Genomic DNA, 20116 nt, shown 5'->3' on the forward strand with positions numbered 1-20116 from the left:
AGAGGACTTAGGCTATGAAATGACTAATAGCTGAATCCTGATTGGGATTATGTGAATGAGCACTCTTGGTGTCTAGAGAATTTGTCAGTTGAAGAGGAGTTGGCTGTATAATTTAATTACATTGCCTTTTGCTCATACAATAGATGGGAACAGTCCACAGACTCTGAACCGGATTCATAACACCCAATTTACCAAATAGGGAAGGATTTCTAATGTAAATGGTGTCCCTGCCCACCATGTAAGCAGACAGAGTACTTGATCCCAGAGCTGAAGGATGCCTGCCTGAAGGGATTAAATACCCCACTCCAAAAGAGGACCCCAAGAGACTGTTGGCTTTGGAGGAGAGGGTTCTGGGCAGCCTCACCATCTTTAGAAGTTCTCCTAGTATCTACAAAAGTTTATTCTCAGGCCTAAACTTTTGTTCTTTTCTCATTTATCTTTGTGAGTGACTACTAGTGACGTACAAAGAAGTAATTTTATGCTTTTTCCACTTCCTCTTTGTCTTTCAGTATCACAGATGATATGATTATGTAAATACATTCATATCATTACAATTGTTGAGAAAATCTAAAAAGTGCCTCTGTAAGTCTTAATAATGGGCCAGAATTTGCTCTCACGCAACACCTAGGAACTTCAGCGGGTATAAAATCATCCTGACTTCACATGAGAGCCACCCTATATTGTGAATGCTTTTTTTATTCTACTGTGAGAACCTTTGTAACAGAGCAAAATAGTATATACACATATTTTGGTCTGTTAATTTTTCTCAAGGAAATAACATGGGCTTTTGTTTATTTAGCAGATATAGTTTTCAAGGAAATTCTAGCTGTATTGGTTTATCTAGCAATTGCACAATGCCACATTGTTGACCATTATAAAAATAAGTGCCTCTCACTTACAAGAATATGAAAGATAATTTAGTCTTTGATTATTTGGAAACTGAGCAAATCATTAGGAATATTTCTGGATGCACCCTGCCTGGCCTATATCCATCTGCCAATCCAAATACGCAATTCCCTTTACAATCAATTCATAAAACTTGGAATTTGACCTAGAATATAAAGTCAGGCACAAAATGTTTGTGAAGATGGCATGGAATTAGGCCAATATTCTGTAGTCAGTTAGGACATCTGAAAATATTTTTCACAGAGTGAGATTTGAATGCAGAGGAGTTCACTGGACTTGGTCTAACCACTATTCAGTTATCAAAGCAATTTGTCAGGTTAGCATTGCACCTTACAAATAACTTGCTTGTTCAGCGAAGGGCTGAGGATGATTTGACTGATGTTGTATAACTCTAAGAGTATAAGCTTACACTCAAAGTGACTGTTGTATTTTTTGCTAAAATCAACTTACCATATTTATCAACTCATACATGTTTATTTCATAGCCAAAAATTATATTTGCACTTGTCATTGTTTTTAAAATGATATGAAATATAAATTCAGAGGCAATCTGAAGATTTTAAAATGTTAACTGACAGGGCAGTAATTACTGTACATGAATGGAATTAACTGAACAAGCTTGTACTCATGCAAGTAATTTCTGTTTGAGCAGTCCGATTAACTGAACAGGACTTAATAAAATCTGACAAGATCAGCCCTGATTAATGTAATATTGTCAGGAGAAAAAAAATTCACACACACAAAATGATGGATTGCATGCATCAGATAAATCTCTCAGTCCTGCTCATACTCAAAACCAACAATTTACATAAATGTCACACCTATTGTGCTATCAATGTACAAACGTTACTGAAAATCATTGCCACATGAATATACCCTTCCAGTCTCTTTTGCAAAAGAAGCTGCAAGAAATCTTGAGGAATCTGATACTAGCTCCTAGTAGGTGGAAAAGAATGACCGGTGATCTGGTCTAGCAATGGGGAAATGTAGTGTTTTAAATTGCATAAAAAGAACATAACATTCATAATCAATCTCACTACAAAACACAAAAGAAATAAAATGCTTTTGTAAGGCATAGCCAGTACTGAACAACTGACACTTGAATGAATGGACACGAATAATGGTTCTTTTTGGTTTGCTCTGCAAGACTACCTTCCAAATATGGTTATATTCAGTGGCTTGAGGGAACATTAAATTAAATCAGTCCAGTTAATAGGCAGACACTAAATATTTAATGAAAGTAACATACAGAGAAGTCTCATTTAAGTGCTACCATTTGCTATGTGAACCAATAAAATGAGTTTAGTTGCTTAAAATATATTAATAGATCTAAAAAACAAACAAACAACAACAACAAAAAACTCCTTACCTGTCTGATGGATACAGCAAACTGCTAACAGGAAAGCCCATTCTGTTACCCGTATCCTCCTGCCAAACCCCATCTTGAGTGGAGTCTGGCACAAGGATGCTGGGTCTAAGGTTGGTCAGAAGGAGTAGTTCACCTGTGTTCTCTCAGTCTTATATAGCAGGTGACTTTGGCTTCAGTCCCAGATTGATTCAGAGAGTCTAGAAAGGTGGAGTTTGGGGGATTTTAGCAAATGAACAGGTAAACAGAGGATGCTCTTCCTTCCTCCGCAAATGGCCAATGGTATTTGCATTTTGGGAGGAGTATATACATATATGTACGTATATTTTGTTAAGGTTCAGTCTAATAAAGAAACATAACATGACTGCAAATAAAACACAACTCATCCTCCACAAAAAAAAAAACAGGTCCTGGAACAAATAGAGTTTGATGCTGCTTTAGTTATGCAGATGGCATGTAAGTATACTAAGTTTTTCAATAGTGACAGGCAGCTTCTGGGCAAAACAAAACAACAAACTGCTGATTTCTGAAGTCAGAGGAAGTGTGGAGTATTTTAAGTTGGGGAACCCAGCATTAGGGAGTCACTCTGTGTCTTTGGGGGCAGCTAATCTTGTAAAAAAAACAAATAACCTTGAAGGGTCCTGCACTATCTCAGAGCCACAATGCGTGTATGCCATGAAAAGCCCTGTGTAGCACTGACAAGCATTAGGCACCTATCTAATGAACAATAAGGCAGCTTTACCTGGACTATACCTTATATTTGTTAGAAACATGTTCAGACCTTGCCATCTGCTTCTGAATTGTCTGCAGAGACTAATTTTGGCTGCTTGTAGAAAATAGCAGGAGTAATTTCAGACAGTCAGCCAGCTTCACCACAGCTTCGTAGGACAGAAAAGTTGGACTGATAATGACCTGCGACCACATTATTTCAGTACCATTCCTGTGCAATTCCATTCATATCCATGGAATCACGAGGCCTACACATTAGAGAAACAAGCAATGAATCAGTCCTATAAGGGTTAAATAAACAAATATTTAATGGCAAATATTTAACACTTTTTTTTTTTTTTTCCTGATCATTGATTTTTTGCAGTTCTACTGGGTTATCATTTCATAAGCACAAATGAATGTGTACTTCATGAAACAGACAGGATTGCTATTTCATGTCCCTTTCTCTTTTTAGTTTGACATTAAAGATGGGTAGGATAAGTTGCTCAGGGCAGATTTTTCTCTCTTTCCAGAGTCAATAGATCTTACTTTAACTTGGTTAAACATGGACAAAAAGTTCAAAGTTAGCAATACGGTTCTTTTAAAACTGCTGTTTGGAAAAAACAATGCAGAGTCCATCACTTCGTGTGTGCATAACATTTGCCCTCAGTTCATCTTCATCTTCAGCCTCCTGCTGGACTATAAGAATGAAGGTAGCTGCTGCTCAGTGGGGAATTTAGCAACAGGCACCTGGGAGATGTAATAGGGGTGGCTGAGCCACAGAAGAATTATGCATACTAGGATGTATAGGGATTGCAGAAAGGACTTTCTTTGAATACAGTGGGGCAGTATTACCTTCTGCATGTCTGGCAAAATTCAGTTCAGCAATCTTTACTGATGCTTGTCATTTCTGATGAAGAAGAAGACAAAGTTGGGAAGTTTACCAATTGTAAAGTGTGATCTCAATTGGATGCCTAATTCCTGTACGCTCTTGCTGAAATCCTAGCCTGTGATTATAAATTCATAAACAGTTCCTAAAAAAATAGGGGAGTATAATCATATATACCATTCAGGTGTTACTCAACTGACTTGTGTCAATTTTTAGTCAGTTCATTTACAGTCCATATTTCCACTTTTGTTTCGAACTAAATATATTGGATCCTCACTCACTCAGTATTATAAAATAAAACAAAAAGAGTACCTTTATAGAGTGTTTTATGGACTTTTGGATTGAAATCAGTGGTAGGGTACTATGGCTACATTAGGGTACTTAAGTCAACATATTAGCCTGCTATAGTATGGAACATGTTCCCTATCGAAATATCCAGGATGTTTAATGTAGTTACATCTTCATAATCAACAGTAAGCTGTTTACACACCCTAGATCTATATCTTCAAGCTTCAGCAGATGAGGAGAAAAGAAAAGACTGGATTTCCTGCCCATACAACATTGTTTTATTCTGTGCCAGTACTCATAATGAAAGTAAATTCATCTGTACATACAGAAGGCAAATGATATCTTATTTACGTGACCAGTTAGATGTATTAAACAAATATACATCAGTCTCACTTAAGCAATTAAACAAGCTACCCATCAAACTAGGCTTTCAGCAGCTACTGTGCATATACCTTTAGCAATGGGCTACATGTGATGCTCAAAAGTAGCAGAGCTTTTCTACTGCCAAACTTGATGTCCCATGCATAGCTGAGCAGTGGATCCCCTTCTTTTAAATTTCTGAGAATTAATTACAAAAAATATTCCAGTACAGCAGGCTCTGCAACTGCTTCAGAAAGCAGAGATTTCCAGCCATTAGACAACTAATCAGAGACAAGAATGAGAAAAAAAAAAAAAAAAAAAAAAAAAAAAAGGAAATAGTTTCTTTCTTCACATGGAGTATAACAGAGCAAGGGAATAGAGATGAAGGGAGGAATATTCTGCGGGTGAAATTAGTGTTTCTGATACTCATCGGGGGATAGTGAGGAGGGTGTCCATACCTAGGATGACTTAGTATATCAGTGGAGTCGAGGCTGGTTTTGTCTTCTGCCCTGTCTCTTTTGCTCAAGTCCTTGCTAAGCAGAGAAAGAACAGCAACCCAGTTCTTTCTTCTTCTCAGACAGTTTTTAGTTTTCACTCAATGTAACTCTGTGTGACTAGAATAATGCATGTCAACCTTGAATACACTGCCTCACTAAGCATTTACTAAGCACGTTGTATGGCTGTTGTGAGAGTTGTCCCAGTTGTATTTGTAGATGTTCTTCAAAAGATGTTGTTCAAATCTTCTAATGAAAATATTATGTAGTTTGGAATTTTTATGACTGCTACTGCTAACACTGATATATTTTTTTTTTTGTTCTACAAGGAGAGTAGTGACTTTCAAATGGTGTTCCCATGTTCAGCTTATCCACCCATTCAGGCTGTTTCTCTCCCACCCTCTCTACCATGTGGAGTGGGTGAAATTGACAATAACAAAAGAGGTATAGAAGAAATTTGGGTGACTCCAAGAGATAACTAATGAAATTCTGAAAGTTACCAGGTTATGCGATTGGACTGATTGCTGGGGAAATCTTATCTGGAGATGAACTTGACATTATTACAAAAGACAGAAGGGTTTAAGTAAAGGTGTTTATCGGTAATGTGGGCAGGTGCTCCATGTGGTTCTTGTAGATTAAAGAACAAGCAGTTGGAGGACTTTGGAGTCTCCCCAATGGTATGGCGAAAAGAACCTAACCATGCAGGTAGGGTGGAGCAAGTTGACCTCTCCAGTTGTGTAAGGGGAAAGAAACCCCAGAAGCAAGTTTTGAAGTATTTTAATAATAGAAACTTAAGCAGCTGTATTTACTGTTAATGTATACCAGGAATCCATTTAGAGATCACAGTTTTTGTGCTGCCTGGCACTAAAACAAAGCACTTTTGTTTGCAGGAAGAAATGTTTAGGGAGGTGTTAAAAGCATTTTTGTTTCTTTCCTGCATTTTTTGGTCTGTTTTTCTCAGTTTTTAATGCTATGTAAAACCCAGAAACTTGTCGTGACATATCTGTGTCAAATAGCATGGACATTAATGTAGAATAGATCTGTAAAGTTGCTACAGAATAGCTTGTTTTATAGGAGGTTAATGGAGATGAATTACAACAGCCAAGGATCTGGATGACAAGTATACTTCTTTTTTATCTTAAATGTCTACAAAAAAACTGTACTGGTGGATTGGTCAATGACAGCAGCTTTTGTAACAAGAAGTCCAAAATAATGTGTTTTTTGTCTCTTAATTCTGAAAATGGATATAATCTTCCAATTTTACCTTTTCATCTTGGTTTCTTGCATAGAAGTGGGAACAAAAAAATAAGATATTGATTATACTAATTTAATGTAAATATTTCAAATGCCAGATAAAATGTGGATATCATATGAACACTATCACTGCAGCCTGAAAATAGACCATATAATTACAAGAGCGGCAAGCATTCAGAAGTTAGGAAGGGGCAATTAAGGCAATTACTGAAACCAGAATACATCTTCCTTTTGTGTTCAAAACAGAAATCCATTAGGTGTTGAGAACTACCTCCTCACAAGCATGACAAAGAAGACGCATCAAGGACCTGGGTAACTCTGCATTGTGCCCCAGATCTGTATAGTCCTTACTTACCATATGAACTGGGAAAATGAGTGAACAGCTGTGCTGGTCAGAAGTTGAGAATATTTATTGTGATGTGGAAAGCAATGTAAAGTAATGAAAAACACTCTGAAATTAATGTAAAACAAATCAGCATTAACTTAAGCAGAGGACCATCACAACTTTTGCACCTGTCTCTGTAGAGAGGTTATTTGTTCTCCTTGGCTTGTGCTGCTCATGGTCTTCCCACCTTTCTCTCATTTTTTCCTCAACCATTTTTTCTTTCCAACAGCCTACAAGTGACTCACCTGGGTTTTGCTTACGAGCCCTACCCAGGGGTTCATGCTCACTCTCCACCCTTTTTCCAATACCCTGTTAACTTCCCCCTACTGAATATACGCATTGCCACTGTGGAAGACTACAATGGAGCCTGATTATGGGCTCATTTCCCTGGATCTTGGAACAGATGATGCAGTCTGTTGCCAGCTTAGTATAACATGTCATGCCACTTGAGAAATCTCGGTGATGTTTCTCCATGAAAAACAAAGCTGCATGCAGCTTCATGGTGAAAGACATGTGGAGAGAGTTAAACTCTTACAGTGAATAGCAGATGAGCTGTGTATTGTATTTGGTTATTATCATTTCTTAGTTTCATAGTTACAATAGTTTTAGCAATGATTACAAAGATACTATGAAAAGTGGAAGAAAATCTCTGGCTGTGGAGATTAGATCATCTAAACAGAAAACCAGTGAGAGAACGGTGGTGAAGGTTAGAAGAAGTAACTTGCCTCATTTCCCAGTGACAGTAGTCATAGTTTCAGAATGATACCTTAAGCACACAGTTGTGCTCTCTTCCCTTTCTTTTGTGTGTATTTTAAAGAATTTGGAAGAGGAGCCTGCAATTGGTATCTTGTACTGTTGACAGACAAGGAAGAGCTGAGCTGTCATTCTGCTCATCTTAACTAAGGGGAAAGAAAGATGCAAGGGAAGAAATGAAACTCATGACTAATACCTTGGCAACAGCAGCTTCTGCGCATATCAGACTGCATTAATAGGTGCTCGTTCACTTTGTGGTTTTCATATGTAATAGCTCTTCTTAAGTACACAGCTTGCTTGACGTCTGTGTGGTCAGTATTTAACCCAGGTGAGCTCAACACCTTCCTCAATCCCTTGGGTTTTAATGCTGTGAGTACTCAGCTGTACTGGCTGAATCATTTTATTGCCTAATTTCCATCCTCCAAAAACATCTGGATAAGCTTTGAATAGCTTTGCTGTCAGAAAGCTGCTGCAAGGTCTCTTTTATCAGTATTTTGATTGTTGTGTAGTATTTTTTTAAAGGAGAAAAACACATATATGTATGTGGTGAATCATTTTTACAAGGCTGAATGTCTGTAGGCTCTTCATGCACTTAATTCAGCTGAAAGCATAACCTTTCCATTGCACATACCATCTGAAAACTCACTTGGTAGATTTTTTTTTCTTCAGTTTGCAGTATACTTGGTTCTCACAGTGTTAGACTGATGCTGTCTGTATCTTCCATTTGGTTTGTCTGGCTGGATTGCAATTTTGCTTTCCTCTTCTGCATAGTACTGATGATGCCTTTCTGGACAATATCACTGATGGTTTATTATCTGTTTGGCATTCACTGTTCTGTATCTTATTGAGCTTTTTCATTGTCTGCACACATCTTCATTTCATAAAATGCTTATTCTGTGGGACAGTAAAGACTCAGATGAGCTAAATCTGATTTTTGAATCACTGATGGTGACTTAGACAAAGTTTATTTTGTTTATTTTTCCTTCCTTTTTCTTCACAAGCTTTGGCATTTCTCCTGCCCCAGCCATTGCATGTTGCCCCCCACTTTTTTCACTTTTTTTTTTTTTTTTTTCCAAAGCACTCTCATGCTTTCATTAACACCTCTTTGTCATCTTCAGAATCTGCTGTCGAATACATTTTCAGCTTTTTCAGTACTGCCTGATGAGTCATTTCTGCATCTGCTCCACAAAAAGCTGTTCAGATGTGGGTGTGCTCATTAGTGCTTCATATAGCTCAACCCATGATAGACTAAATTTATGCCAATATTGACAGGTTACTCTAAGTTCAGTTTGAAGACTGTATGCAGAGACCAGGTTATAATTTTGACTCCTGTCTGCAGTGCTGACTGAGTTTAGTGGCTCAGATGAACTTCTGCATAAGAAGTTAAGCTTATCCCTTATCTCCTCGTCTGCCCTATTCTTCAGATTGATGGAAGTTACCTGGTATCCATCCTAAGCAAACACCAGTGCAACAATTTTGTTTTCAGTTCATGGCTCTTCTGCTCCCTCTTTCCCTCTCTACCACTCATGCAGAGTAGAAGACAAATCTACAAGTCGAGAAAAGTCTTACACAAACTAACTCCTGAAAGAGCTTGATTTGCAAATAAAAGCACAATATAGATAGTCTAGTTGTGGACTACCAAGTCTGTTTTGGCATGACTGATGCTAATGGTCAGCAGAGATGACCACAGGCACTGCTGTTCTTCGTGACATCATGTTCTATACCATTAGTTAAGGTGGGGTTCCCAAGAAGTTCAAACCCACTTAAAGCACAGCTGCTGCTACCTCCTGTTCCTCAGCACTGGCTACACATGTTCACTCCCTCCCTCCAAAATTTTGTTGCTCTTTTGTGTAAGGTTATCCATCATGAATTCAAATATTTTCTAAAGTTTTGACAATCATAAGGATCTTTTTTTTTTTTTTTTTTTTTTTGGTGGCTTGCGGCCTATTATTTTTCCAAATTCTGGGTTACATACACTGAAAAACACACCTAACATGACATATCTGTGGCATCAAAATTTTTGGAGGGAACTTCTATGATTTCATACAAGCCCTTGTTGTTTTCTCAGAGCATATCTAGGTGTTACAGCACTTGTAAGCCTTTTCCCCCATCTAGTAATTCTGTTTCATTCTTCCTTTTAATTACACATTCCTACCTCAATTTCAGATCTCTTAAATATTAGAAAAATCACCAGGAGATTGTTAAGTGCACTTCTGTCTGCTCAGGGACAGGGAATCAGTGTTCTAGTTTAATTCTTTATATATATATGTATATATACATGTATATTTGATCTTTCATCAAATGCTTCCTAAAAGTAGGATTTTCCGAAACTCCAGGTGTTGTCCTGTACATAAGTCATCAAAAGGGCTGGTGTATCCTTGGAAGAGAGGGGCTGTGAGCCATGTAGCTGTGGTGATATTATCCTGTGGCAATGCTTTCCATATGCTATCTGTCAAAACAGCCTGGTGGTAAGTACAGACCATGCTCTCTGATTATGCTGTAGCCAGCAAGCAGAATAAGAGAAGCAAAGAATGGATGCAAATTTAGTATTATTTCTCTTGCCCCAACCTATACTGGACAAAGGCAGTATAAGAGTAAGTGAGCTTCTGTGTTCTGTGGACTGCAACAGCATCCTTTATATTAAAACCAAGCAAAGTGCTGCCTGTCAACTGAGGATGTTTCTCTGACTGCACAGTTTGACTGGTCCTTTTTTCAGGGAAAGGTTCCAGAGTAACAGAATTGAATTACTTATTGGATTTTTTATTTTTTATTTTTTTACTGCTGAGGTGAGCTTTAATGTTTATTCTTTCCTTGCAAACAGAAAGAACATGTAAAGCAATTTGCCCTTGGTTTAAATTAATTGCCATTCTGCATATGGTATTTAAGGGCAGTCAATTCAGAATGTTGATGGATCTCATGCAATCAGGCTTTGCTTTGGGAGAGGCTGCAAGTCACTCATTCTATTTATTGCTTGCATGTCATAACCATTCAGTGTATGTTGTATATGCATGCTGTTGTGCTAGTTTACCATAATGAATACATTGCAAGTGCTGAGAAGTGCTGTAATAGAGTTTGTTTCTTCACTTCTAGTTTCAAATTCCCCAAAAATTTAACACGGAAATCAATCATTGGGAATAAAAGTGTAGCTGCTATTTCATTGCTGAGCTTGCTGGTTCTCTGCCAGGAAACAGCAGGCAGTGTTGTGAAGGGCTACACACTGCATTTTCTCCACCACTCAACTTTTTCTTTGGACACTTCCAGGGATGGGACATCCACAGCTTCTCTGGACAGACTGTTCCAATGCCTCACTACTCTCCCAGTAAAGAGTTTCTTCTGAATATGTAATCTAAACCTACACTTTTTTTTGGTTTAAAACCATTACCCCTTTTCCTACCAATACAAGCTCTTGTAAAATGTCCCTGTCCATCTTTTTTGTAGGCCCCCCTTAAGTACTGGGATCATTGCAGGAATCTGCAGGGTCTGTGGTCTCCTACAGAAGTGGCTGTGGCAATATGCTGAGAGACAGGAGTCCTTGGATTTCTTTTCACCTTTATGATTTCCTTGCAGAACAATTGAGTAAGATTCCTCTGTGTCTGATATCCCATTTATCTTCAGCCTGGCTAATATAATTTGATTATAAATATAAGTATTTATAAATTATAAATATAAGTATATTGATTATAAATATAAGTAACTAACAAATTCTACATTTACATACTAGTGTGACAGGAATGTGAAAATGGTTGCTAATTGATTTTATTTTATTTTTTTTTAATAAGGAAATAGCTAGTTAAAAATACTAATCTTTTTCCCCAGATTTTGCTCTGGTGTGTAGGAATGGCCTCTTTTGCCTGCAATGACTTCGTTATAACTTGGCACTAGAAGCAAAGTATAGTGTCTTTCAGACTGTTTTAATCTGGGCAAAGGAACAAATATCAAACTAATATTTAATATATCAAAGTAATATTTAATGTTTTAAGCACAAACTTACCCAACTCTAGTACTTTTTAGGTGTGCTTTATATATCTGAGATAAACTGAACTCTTTTCTGTTCCTGTTCAAGTCAATAAGAAGTTTTACCCTTGTATTCAGTTAGAACATAATCATGTCAACAGTGAGGGAATCTTTTGAGACTTTTGTATGTAATAAAATGTATTGTTGGATTAACATCAGACATCTTAATTGTGAAGACAATGGTGGTCTCTACCACAGAGCATGCTGTATTTACAAAATGGACAATCCAGTGGGTTTTTCCATTTTCTGTTATTTTTCTCCTAACAGAAGCAACATCCTGTATATAACAAGACAAGCACAAGTAGGGCTTTGGGAAAGAGTTCCAGTTTGACCACTCATGAAAAAAACTGAATGAGCTCATTCCATACGTCAGAGACATTAGCTGTACCCAAGAAGACATCTGGCTGTAGAATTATTTGCTAGGATATCTGTGGATCAAAACTGTATAAAGTTCTGAATGGAACAAAACATTTGGTGTATTATATTTTGAAACCAAGGAGAACAGAATGGAGGGTCAGGAAACTCTCATGGTTATTCTTTTGGGCGTATCTGCTAATCAGTCACTATTTTAGCTAATATTTGCTCATAAAGAGAAAGGAATGTAAGTGCATTTACAGATGTGATTTATTCAGTTTTAAACAAAAATGTAATTTAAAAATCAATGGCTCTTGAATTTTAATATAGGGAAGTTGTTCCTGTAGGTTGAGGCAGGAACATTTTCTAAACCGATTTTGTGAAGAACACTTCGGGAAAAGAACTGTGTTCAGATATTTTTTCTGTGGTCCAAATGAAAGTCATGACAAAGATATACAAAAAATATTATTTATTTTTTAATTATGATAATTTGCTAAAATATAAGAACTTGCATTTACAGTGATTGACCTTAGAGATCCTCTGTTCTTCACAGTCTGGTAAGAATTTGGTCTCTGCAGAACATTATTCACTTCCCACTGAAGAGAATTCTATGGAAGCTCATACAAATTTTATTAATTCTTTAATAATGTACACTTTGCTGATGATTGCATCCCCTCACAGACTGGCTTACTATGTGGGCACAATGCTTCCTATCTCAAGGCAATGTACAATGAAGACTCCTGGAACCCGAATGACTGCATATCTACTGATACGAACTCCTGAACCATTAGTTACCCATTAGCTAGAACATGACTGACTAGTTTTGATTTGTTCCTGAATCTTTCTTATGAAAACATTAACTTATAGCACTGCCAGATGTGATTAAAACATTTTCCATGCTAAGACCCTCTTTCCAATTGCTATGGCTTTGTCGATCTATTAATTGTTTAGTTGACATTTTACAGGCTTTTTATATACTTGCATCAAATATTTTTGGAAGAGGAAGATGGAAATATTTCAGTCAGAATGGTTCAGCTGTTCAGAATGAGACAAGAGAACAAATTGCTTGGTGTATCATTTAACATGTCAAGGTGTTGCAGGATATGGGAATCTGGGAGGATCTTGCTTCTGTTTAAAAAGGATATCTTGTCAACTACATTTGCAAAGCAAAACACCGCTTCATTGGAATTCATCGGAATTCAAGTTGTTCATACAAGTTTTGATGCCATCCTAAGGTGTTATTTTTTTATCTCAAAAAGATCCTGATATTTCTATTGTGTGGTAAAGCATTTACTGAATGCCAAATCAAACTCTTAACCTTTCTGTAATTCAGCTGAAAAGTAAACTAGATACTAGGAAACAGAATCAAGCCTTTCTGATAAATATCTGTTTGCTTTGTTAATGTGCAGTTTTTATTTTTCCCAGAACTAATGTAAAGAATGTAGTTAAGTGGTTGCTGGTTTTACCCAACATGAGAACTACTTTCACCCTCTTCCTTTACCATAAGAATAACCACAGCAAATGAGAGGAAGTGTTCATCCAACCCAATACCCTGTCTGTGGCAGTGGCCAACACTGGATGTCAAGGAGAAAGAACTGAGCAAGCACAAAGTGATTGACCCCCATAAATCCCACCCTACTCCACAACTATGTAGGCCAGAGTATCCTGCCTTTGGTTTGAATATCTCTATGGCTTTTTCTTTTGTTGTTATTTTTTTGTTTGTTTGTTTTGTTATTACTTCTAAGTCAAAAGGGGATATAGATCATGATTGCAGTCAATCTGTTAAAGAAGCAAGCTTAAAATTGGAGTTAAAGACCTCGAAGACTGACCATTTTCATTCTCTTCACGAAATTTTGCGGCAGATTAGCTGTTGCCAGCAAATGAGCTTCCTCTTCACTATTTCTTTTCCTTTTGCCGTTTGCTGTTGCTGCTGCCATCAGCACCGGGCTACAAGAGCGGCAGCTTCCTCTTACAAAAGCCAATGGGAGATGAAAAGTGGAGCACTGACTGAAACAGAGGGGAGAGAAAAAATGTGGGACTCGGGGATCATAAAGGGAGAATACCTAGGAAGAATGAATGAGGAGACACAATGCAGAGAGGTGCTAGAGAGAAATGGGTATGCACAAGTGAGGAAGATAAGAATGAGTATGAGGTAGCAAGTGAAAAAAATAATGGGATAATATAGCTATTTGTACCTCTAACTTAAACACAATTAAAGATACTGGCTGGTCTTTGTGACTGAAAGAGTTAAACATCTTGGTAAAAATAATTCCCTTCTGTGCTGTTCTGTGCAAGCCATGGAAAGGACGTCATGCTATTGAATTTTATTTGTCTTGGAGGTGGTGCACGGACATCCTTGTATCTCGGAGTCTCCTTTAAATGACATTGCTTTCTGGAGTTTAAGAAAAGTTTCTATCCCTATCCAACTTTGATCTCTCCCTGGCTTGTGGCTAACGTACTAAAACTACCAGAGTGGGGGCCACATTATTACAGAAATAACTAGCAAATTCTCATTTTCAGGTATTTGTCTGTTTCCTTTAAGCTTCATAAATAGCATATGTAACCTTAGATGCCTATTACTGTTCTTTCTTTCCTCTCTTCCGTGTCTTTATATTACCTTTTATCTCTAAGAATTCTCATATTTTGTGTTTGTACAGCACAGCAGAGCATAATGGTATGTCATTCTACTACAAGCACTACCATGGCTTAATAAATATCTAGATAAATAATAACAGGACAATGCAAAGAGATGTAAGCAAAATGAAACTCTAATCTAGTTTGGCAAAGCATGCATGAGAATGTTTCAAAGAACTGATTCAGAGCATAGTTTATTATTTTGTCTAGCACAGGAAAATCCTGGTCTGTGTGAGTAGGATTCTGAACTGTCAGGGCAACACAATGCCAAAGCAAGCTTTTAGTTTATTCTGAAACGCGTATGTTCTTACGCTACCTTTCTGAATAAGTATGTGGAATTGAATTGGGTATTAGGTGTAATCTGACATTGCAGACACAAGTAATCCCAGTTGTTTTAACAGAGCTATTCATGAGCTTAGAGTTTAACAAACTCTCGAGAAGATTGCTGAGTTTACACCTAAGAACCAATACCCCACAGACCCGAAATGGGAATGTTCTTAATGCAAGAGAATCAGAAAACTAGAAAAAGGTAACACCCAGTGGAGGGAAAGGGAGGAAGGAAAAAACGGCAGGAGAAAAGAGTAGACTTACCCTTTCACTGCTACTCATTCCCTTCTATAAAGGAATGTTGCTTAATGTGTTGCATGATTTTTACAGGAATATTTCAACCAAAACTTCCAGTCTTTGTACCATATTCCTGTATCCTTCAAATGGCTATCCAACTGAATGTCTTGATGGCTTATATTTTGATCTCTTCATTAAAAAGTACATTTTTGATGAGGATTTATTTTAGCTACTAGTGATTATTTTACAAGGTTCTAATCTGTCAGCATGTACATTGTCTTGGGGCTGAGCCAAGACCACACCTCATGAACATTTTTAGGCACAAGGCTGAAGGTAACACAACTCATTACAATGCCAGTCTCTGTCTAACTGTTTGCTCTGTATAGATTCAGTTTGTGTGACACTTGGTAAACATCTAAGCCTTCGTGAAAATGAATAGGAGATTTATTAGCAAGGCTAAAATGACAACTACCCTCAACCTTTGCAGAACTCAAGGGCAAAGCAGTTTTTCCACTTAGAAGGAGAACTATGTCTGCTACCAGCAGCTAATGATGTCACAAGCATAAGTAGACACAGAGGATCCTGAAGGAACCTATAATCAAATCAGATGCGGTGAAAAAAGCAACTACCACTGTCCCAACCACCCCAACATTAATACCAGAGGGACCAATACTTTCTGCTGGAAGCAATTCCTCAAGAGGCAGGCACATTCTAAGAAAGTGTTTACAGATAATATGCTGACTGCTTGTTTACAATTTGTTTGCAAGGTTGTTGCATATATGTGTGTTACATGTTACATACAATGTAAAGATGTGTATATGTAACACTACAGTATGCTCTACTGGAAACAAAAAGATACCCTTGCATCACTACAGCCTGTGGGAGTGAGTTCCACATATCCCGTTTTACGTCTATCAACATATCTATCTCACAGTAGCAATACTAACTCCTTAGAGTGTCTACAGTGACATAGAAGTACATGGAAGAAGCAAGCATTTAAACACATTGCTAAAATATTGCAAGACTTCTCTTCAAGTGTCAATGATGCAAGTATTTTCATGATGCTGACTTTGGGCCAAATTTTGTCCTGACTGCACAAATCCAGTCCTCTTGGCTTCAGCTAAATTGGCTAGGAGAGTAGGATTTGGCTTTGTTACATCCACTTAGGTAGGTGTGTCTAATAATTGTCTGACAGCAAAATAATAATTAGTCATCTTTTTAGAAGCTGTCTGAAGGCTTTGTGTGCTGAAAATTTTGCCTATTTTTTTCTAATTTATACCATCTAAAAGAATGAGAGGAAGAGAAGAGAAGAGAAGAGAAGAGAAGAGAAGAGAAGAGAAGAGAAGAGAAGAGAAGAGAAGAGAAGAGAAGAGAAGAGAAGAGAAGAGAAGAGAAGAGAAGAGAAGAGAAGAGAAGAGAAGAGAAGAGAAGAGAAGAGAAGAGAAGAGAAGAGAAGAGAAGAGAAGAGAAGAGAAGAGAAGAGAAGAGAAGAGAAGAGAAGAGAAGAGAAGAGAAGAGAAGAGAAGAGAAGAGAAGAGAAGAGAAGGCTATATGGATGACCAGGGAGGTGAACGTCCCCCTGTACTTGGATCTGGTGAGGCCATGCGTCTGAGTCCTGTGTTCAGTTTTGGGCTTCTCAGCACAAGAAGGACATTGAGGCCCTGGAGCATGTCCAGAGAAGGGCTACAAATCCAGCGAAGGGTCTGGAACACAAGTCCTATGAGGAGTGACTGAGGAATCTGGGGTTGTTTAGTCTGGAGAAGAGGAGGCTCAGGGGAGACCTTATTGCTCTCTGCAACTACCTCAAAGGAAGGTGTGGGGGGCTGGGGTTCAGCCTCTTCTTGCAGGTAACTAGTGATAGAACTAGAGAGAATGGCCTCAAGTTGCACCAGAGGAAGTGTTGGAAATTAGGAGAAATTCAGTTTGGAAATTAGGAGAAATTTCTTCTCGGGAAGAGTAGTCAGGCATATTGGAACGGGAGGTGGTGGAGTCACCGTCCCTGGGGGTGTTTAAGGAAAGGTTGGATGTGGTACTTAGGGATTTGGCTTAGTGGGTAACATTGGTGGTAGGGGGAACTGTTGGAACAGATGATTTTGGATGTCTTTTCTAGCCTTAATGATCCTATGATTTCAGAGAAGCAGCGATAAAAGTAGCTCCAAACTGATTACTGGAAGGAACAGGAAAAAAAATGGTTTAAATAAGAAACTTAAAGAGACAATAAATCTACATTCTTTTTGTAGATCCTTTAACCTTTGGCATCCTTGTGCACTAATCAAAGAAAGTATTCTTAATGTGAGAGTTTATATATATATATATGTATGTATATCAATGCAGATTGCCTAACACAGATGAAGTATCCGAGGTGCATCCTAGATTACACACAAGTATTTGGGAGAAAGGAGCAAAATAATCTGTAGCCTCAAGCAAATAGCCTTTTGCTATTGTATTGTATAGAAGCTTAACTTTGTCAAGATAGATCATCCATCCTCTACGTAACTGCTGATAGGTGAATAAATCAAATGCACAGCTGTTAAACTTCATATGCAGATCTGAAAGCAGACAGCTATATTTACCAAAGACAAAAAATATGGTTTCACCTTCTTTTGAAAAGTGGAAGATTATGGATTTAAAGTATATTTTAAAAATTATGCTTAAAATATCTATTTAGAAACTTCAAGAAAACAAACGTCATTAAACAGAATGAAACAGTCAATAGCCATGTCATGTAACACAAGAAATGCAATATATAATCATCTGTACAAATACACATGAAGCTGCACGATACAATGGATATTAAGAATAAATAACAAGAAAATCAGAGCCTCGAGAAATATAAGAAAGGATAGAATTGCTATTTTAGTAATGCGGCAATTGTACTGTCCTGGCATATGTTCTGGCACTTCCTTGAAAGCTACCTGTTGATCTTGACAGCCATCACTTTTGCAGTCAGGAGGCCTGTGTTCATTTGTACGAGACATGAAATTCTCAGCAGTGCCAGAACACAGTTTGGCACACCTTATGGAGAGGAACACATACAACTCCGATCGTTTCCTGCATTGTCTGTTGTCTAAACTGACAGAAACCTACCTCAGCGTTGCCTGAAGGCCCTGTCAGCAGAGCAGAAATGGGCACCAGACAGAGGCAGTGGCGCACTTGTTAAGGCACACAGGTGTCTGTAAAGTGCAACACCAATGAAACTTTCTGCAGGGAGTGTTGGGGGACACTTTGTCACCTGTGCTTTTCAACCCATCACATTTAATCTCCCCTGCAGTGCTGGGGTAGCAGGTTACCTTGCCAGAGTGAATTAGCTTGTACTGAGGCATTTTGGCTGGAAAGACTGCGATTGTTTGTGGTTCCTGCTTGCACGAGGGAATGGGTTTCACCCCGAATTCCTGTCAGAAAAAAAAAAAAAAAAAAAGAAAAAAAAAAGAAAGAAACAACAACAGCAAATAATAATAACAATAATAATAACAATAATAACAACAACAACAACAACAACAACAACAACAATAATAATAATAATAATAATAATAATAAAAGACTAATGGCCCCCTTCAAGCACAATTTTGGTTGCTGCCCCAGAAGCAGAAATACAAGAAATACAGCAGACATACTACACAAGTCCTCTCAGCAGAGGTTTCCCAATGAGGCAGGAGTACCTCTGTTTGTACATACCTTGCTGCCTTTCTCCTGAAGAAGCAGGAACAATGTTGAATCGCCATCTCCAGAGCTGGTGATCTCACCCCGCGTGTGACGCAGGGCCCTGCCGCAGCAGTGCCTGTCACCCCTCAGTGCTGTGTGCTGAGGCAAAGTATGCATGCCCTGGCAAGGGCTGTGCTGTCCACAGGAGGTCTGGTGATGCTTTGCTTGCAGGCAGACATCATCTCTGAGGTGTTGCTTAAGCTTGATGCTGGCCAGGACAAAGCACAGCCTGCCTCAGCCACTCTGCTCCCAGCTACAGCAGAGCAAAGCCTTTCCTGCCGCCATGGCCAGTCAGCCTAAGTAGACCCCGCAGCTTTAAGAGGGTGTACCCAAAGGCCAGCTGAGGAAGGGGTCCTGTCTCTGCTATGTTTCTCAGTATTTCCCTTGTCACTGCTACATGAGGTCACTCCTGGAGCTTGGTGAGTTTTGGGTTAGGCCCTGGGAATGACAAAACCTCCTTTTGCCAGGCTCCTCATGGCTCATGCACTGGTGCTTATTTCCAGTATTATCTTGAGCTGTTTGTGACAGCTCTGGTCATGTTTTAAGCACGTAAAGCTCTCTGAGGGTAGTGGATTGTTGTTCTCTATCCTCTCTCCCAAATTTCTCTTGCATCATGGACAAATGTGGCATCTTCAACTAAATTTGTTTCATCGACTTCTGTTTCCTCTTAGACCTTATAAAAATGGTTTTCAAAGAGCTGTGCAGGGCTTGATTCTTTGTTATTTAATGGCATTTGGGACTAAATTATTTGTAAAAAAAATATTTTCAGTGCATTACATTAATTCTACTTTTGATATAAGCTTTTTTTTTTTTTTTTTTTTTTTTTTTTAAATGTATAGAGAGTAGAAAGTCCATTCACATCCAGAAAGATTTCTTAGAGGGCTCAGCTGAAATCTGCAAACACTGTATGCTGAAAGTTTGCCATCTGGTCTGTATCACTGGTTAGATTCTACAAAATGTCTTAAAGAGTACTTTGATTCTGTGTAAGTGTGGGATGTACTGTCCACAACAACATTATGCATACTTTTCCCTTACATAATGTCCTGGATACAGTGAATAAGGTCAGTACACACTAGATTTACCAGTAGGAGTAATGGCAGCATGGAATAAATATTTGGCATAATTAATACATTTCTGTTGCTCTCATTAACTATTACCAAGGGGACACTTTAAAACAAGAGAATTGTACATAATAATTATATATTTTATATAATTATTATATTTTATATAATTATACATATATATAATTTAATCTGAGGACTTTTTTTTTTTTTTTTTTTTAAAAAAGCAATTAGATTAAAGCAATTTGTTACCAGACAGCTTTATTATGTGCAGTTTCTAAATGCTTTTCCTGCCAAGGCTGCCAGATCAGATTAATCTCACATTGCTTAAAGTGAATTGTCTGCTTGAATAATTAAAACTGCCTTTAAAAAGATGGTCACTTCT

The 20116-nt window shown here is 37.9% G+C and overlaps 2 protein-coding genes across 2 annotated transcripts in view; both read right to left on the reverse strand.

Annotated features, from left to right (window-relative positions):
* LOC116489534 (mucin-2-like) overlaps positions 1-2347 on the reverse strand; it is a 42210-nt gene extending 39863 nt beyond the window's left edge. Inside the window, 1 exon segment of the mRNA XM_032187961.1 lies at positions 2275-2347. Coding sequence (XP_032043852.1) covers positions 2275-2347 — 73 coding nt within the window.
* An 852-nt stretch (positions 2348-3199) lies between these two features.
* LOC116489535 (mucin-5AC-like) overlaps positions 3200-20116 on the reverse strand; it is a 71536-nt gene continuing 54619 nt past the window's right edge. The window contains exons 45-46 of the mRNA XM_032187962.1: positions 3924-3986; positions 3200-3248 (exon numbers count right to left, since the gene is read on the reverse strand). Coding sequence (XP_032043853.1) covers positions 3200-3248; positions 3924-3986 — 112 coding nt within the window. The remainder of the gene's footprint in view (positions 3249-3923; positions 3987-20116) is intronic.

This window comes from Aythya fuligula, chromosome 5 (assembly GCF_009819795.1).
Source record: "Aythya fuligula isolate bAytFul2 chromosome 5, bAytFul2.pri, whole genome shotgun sequence".
Lineage (NCBI taxonomy): Eukaryota > Metazoa > Chordata > Aves > Anseriformes > Anatidae > Aythya > Aythya fuligula.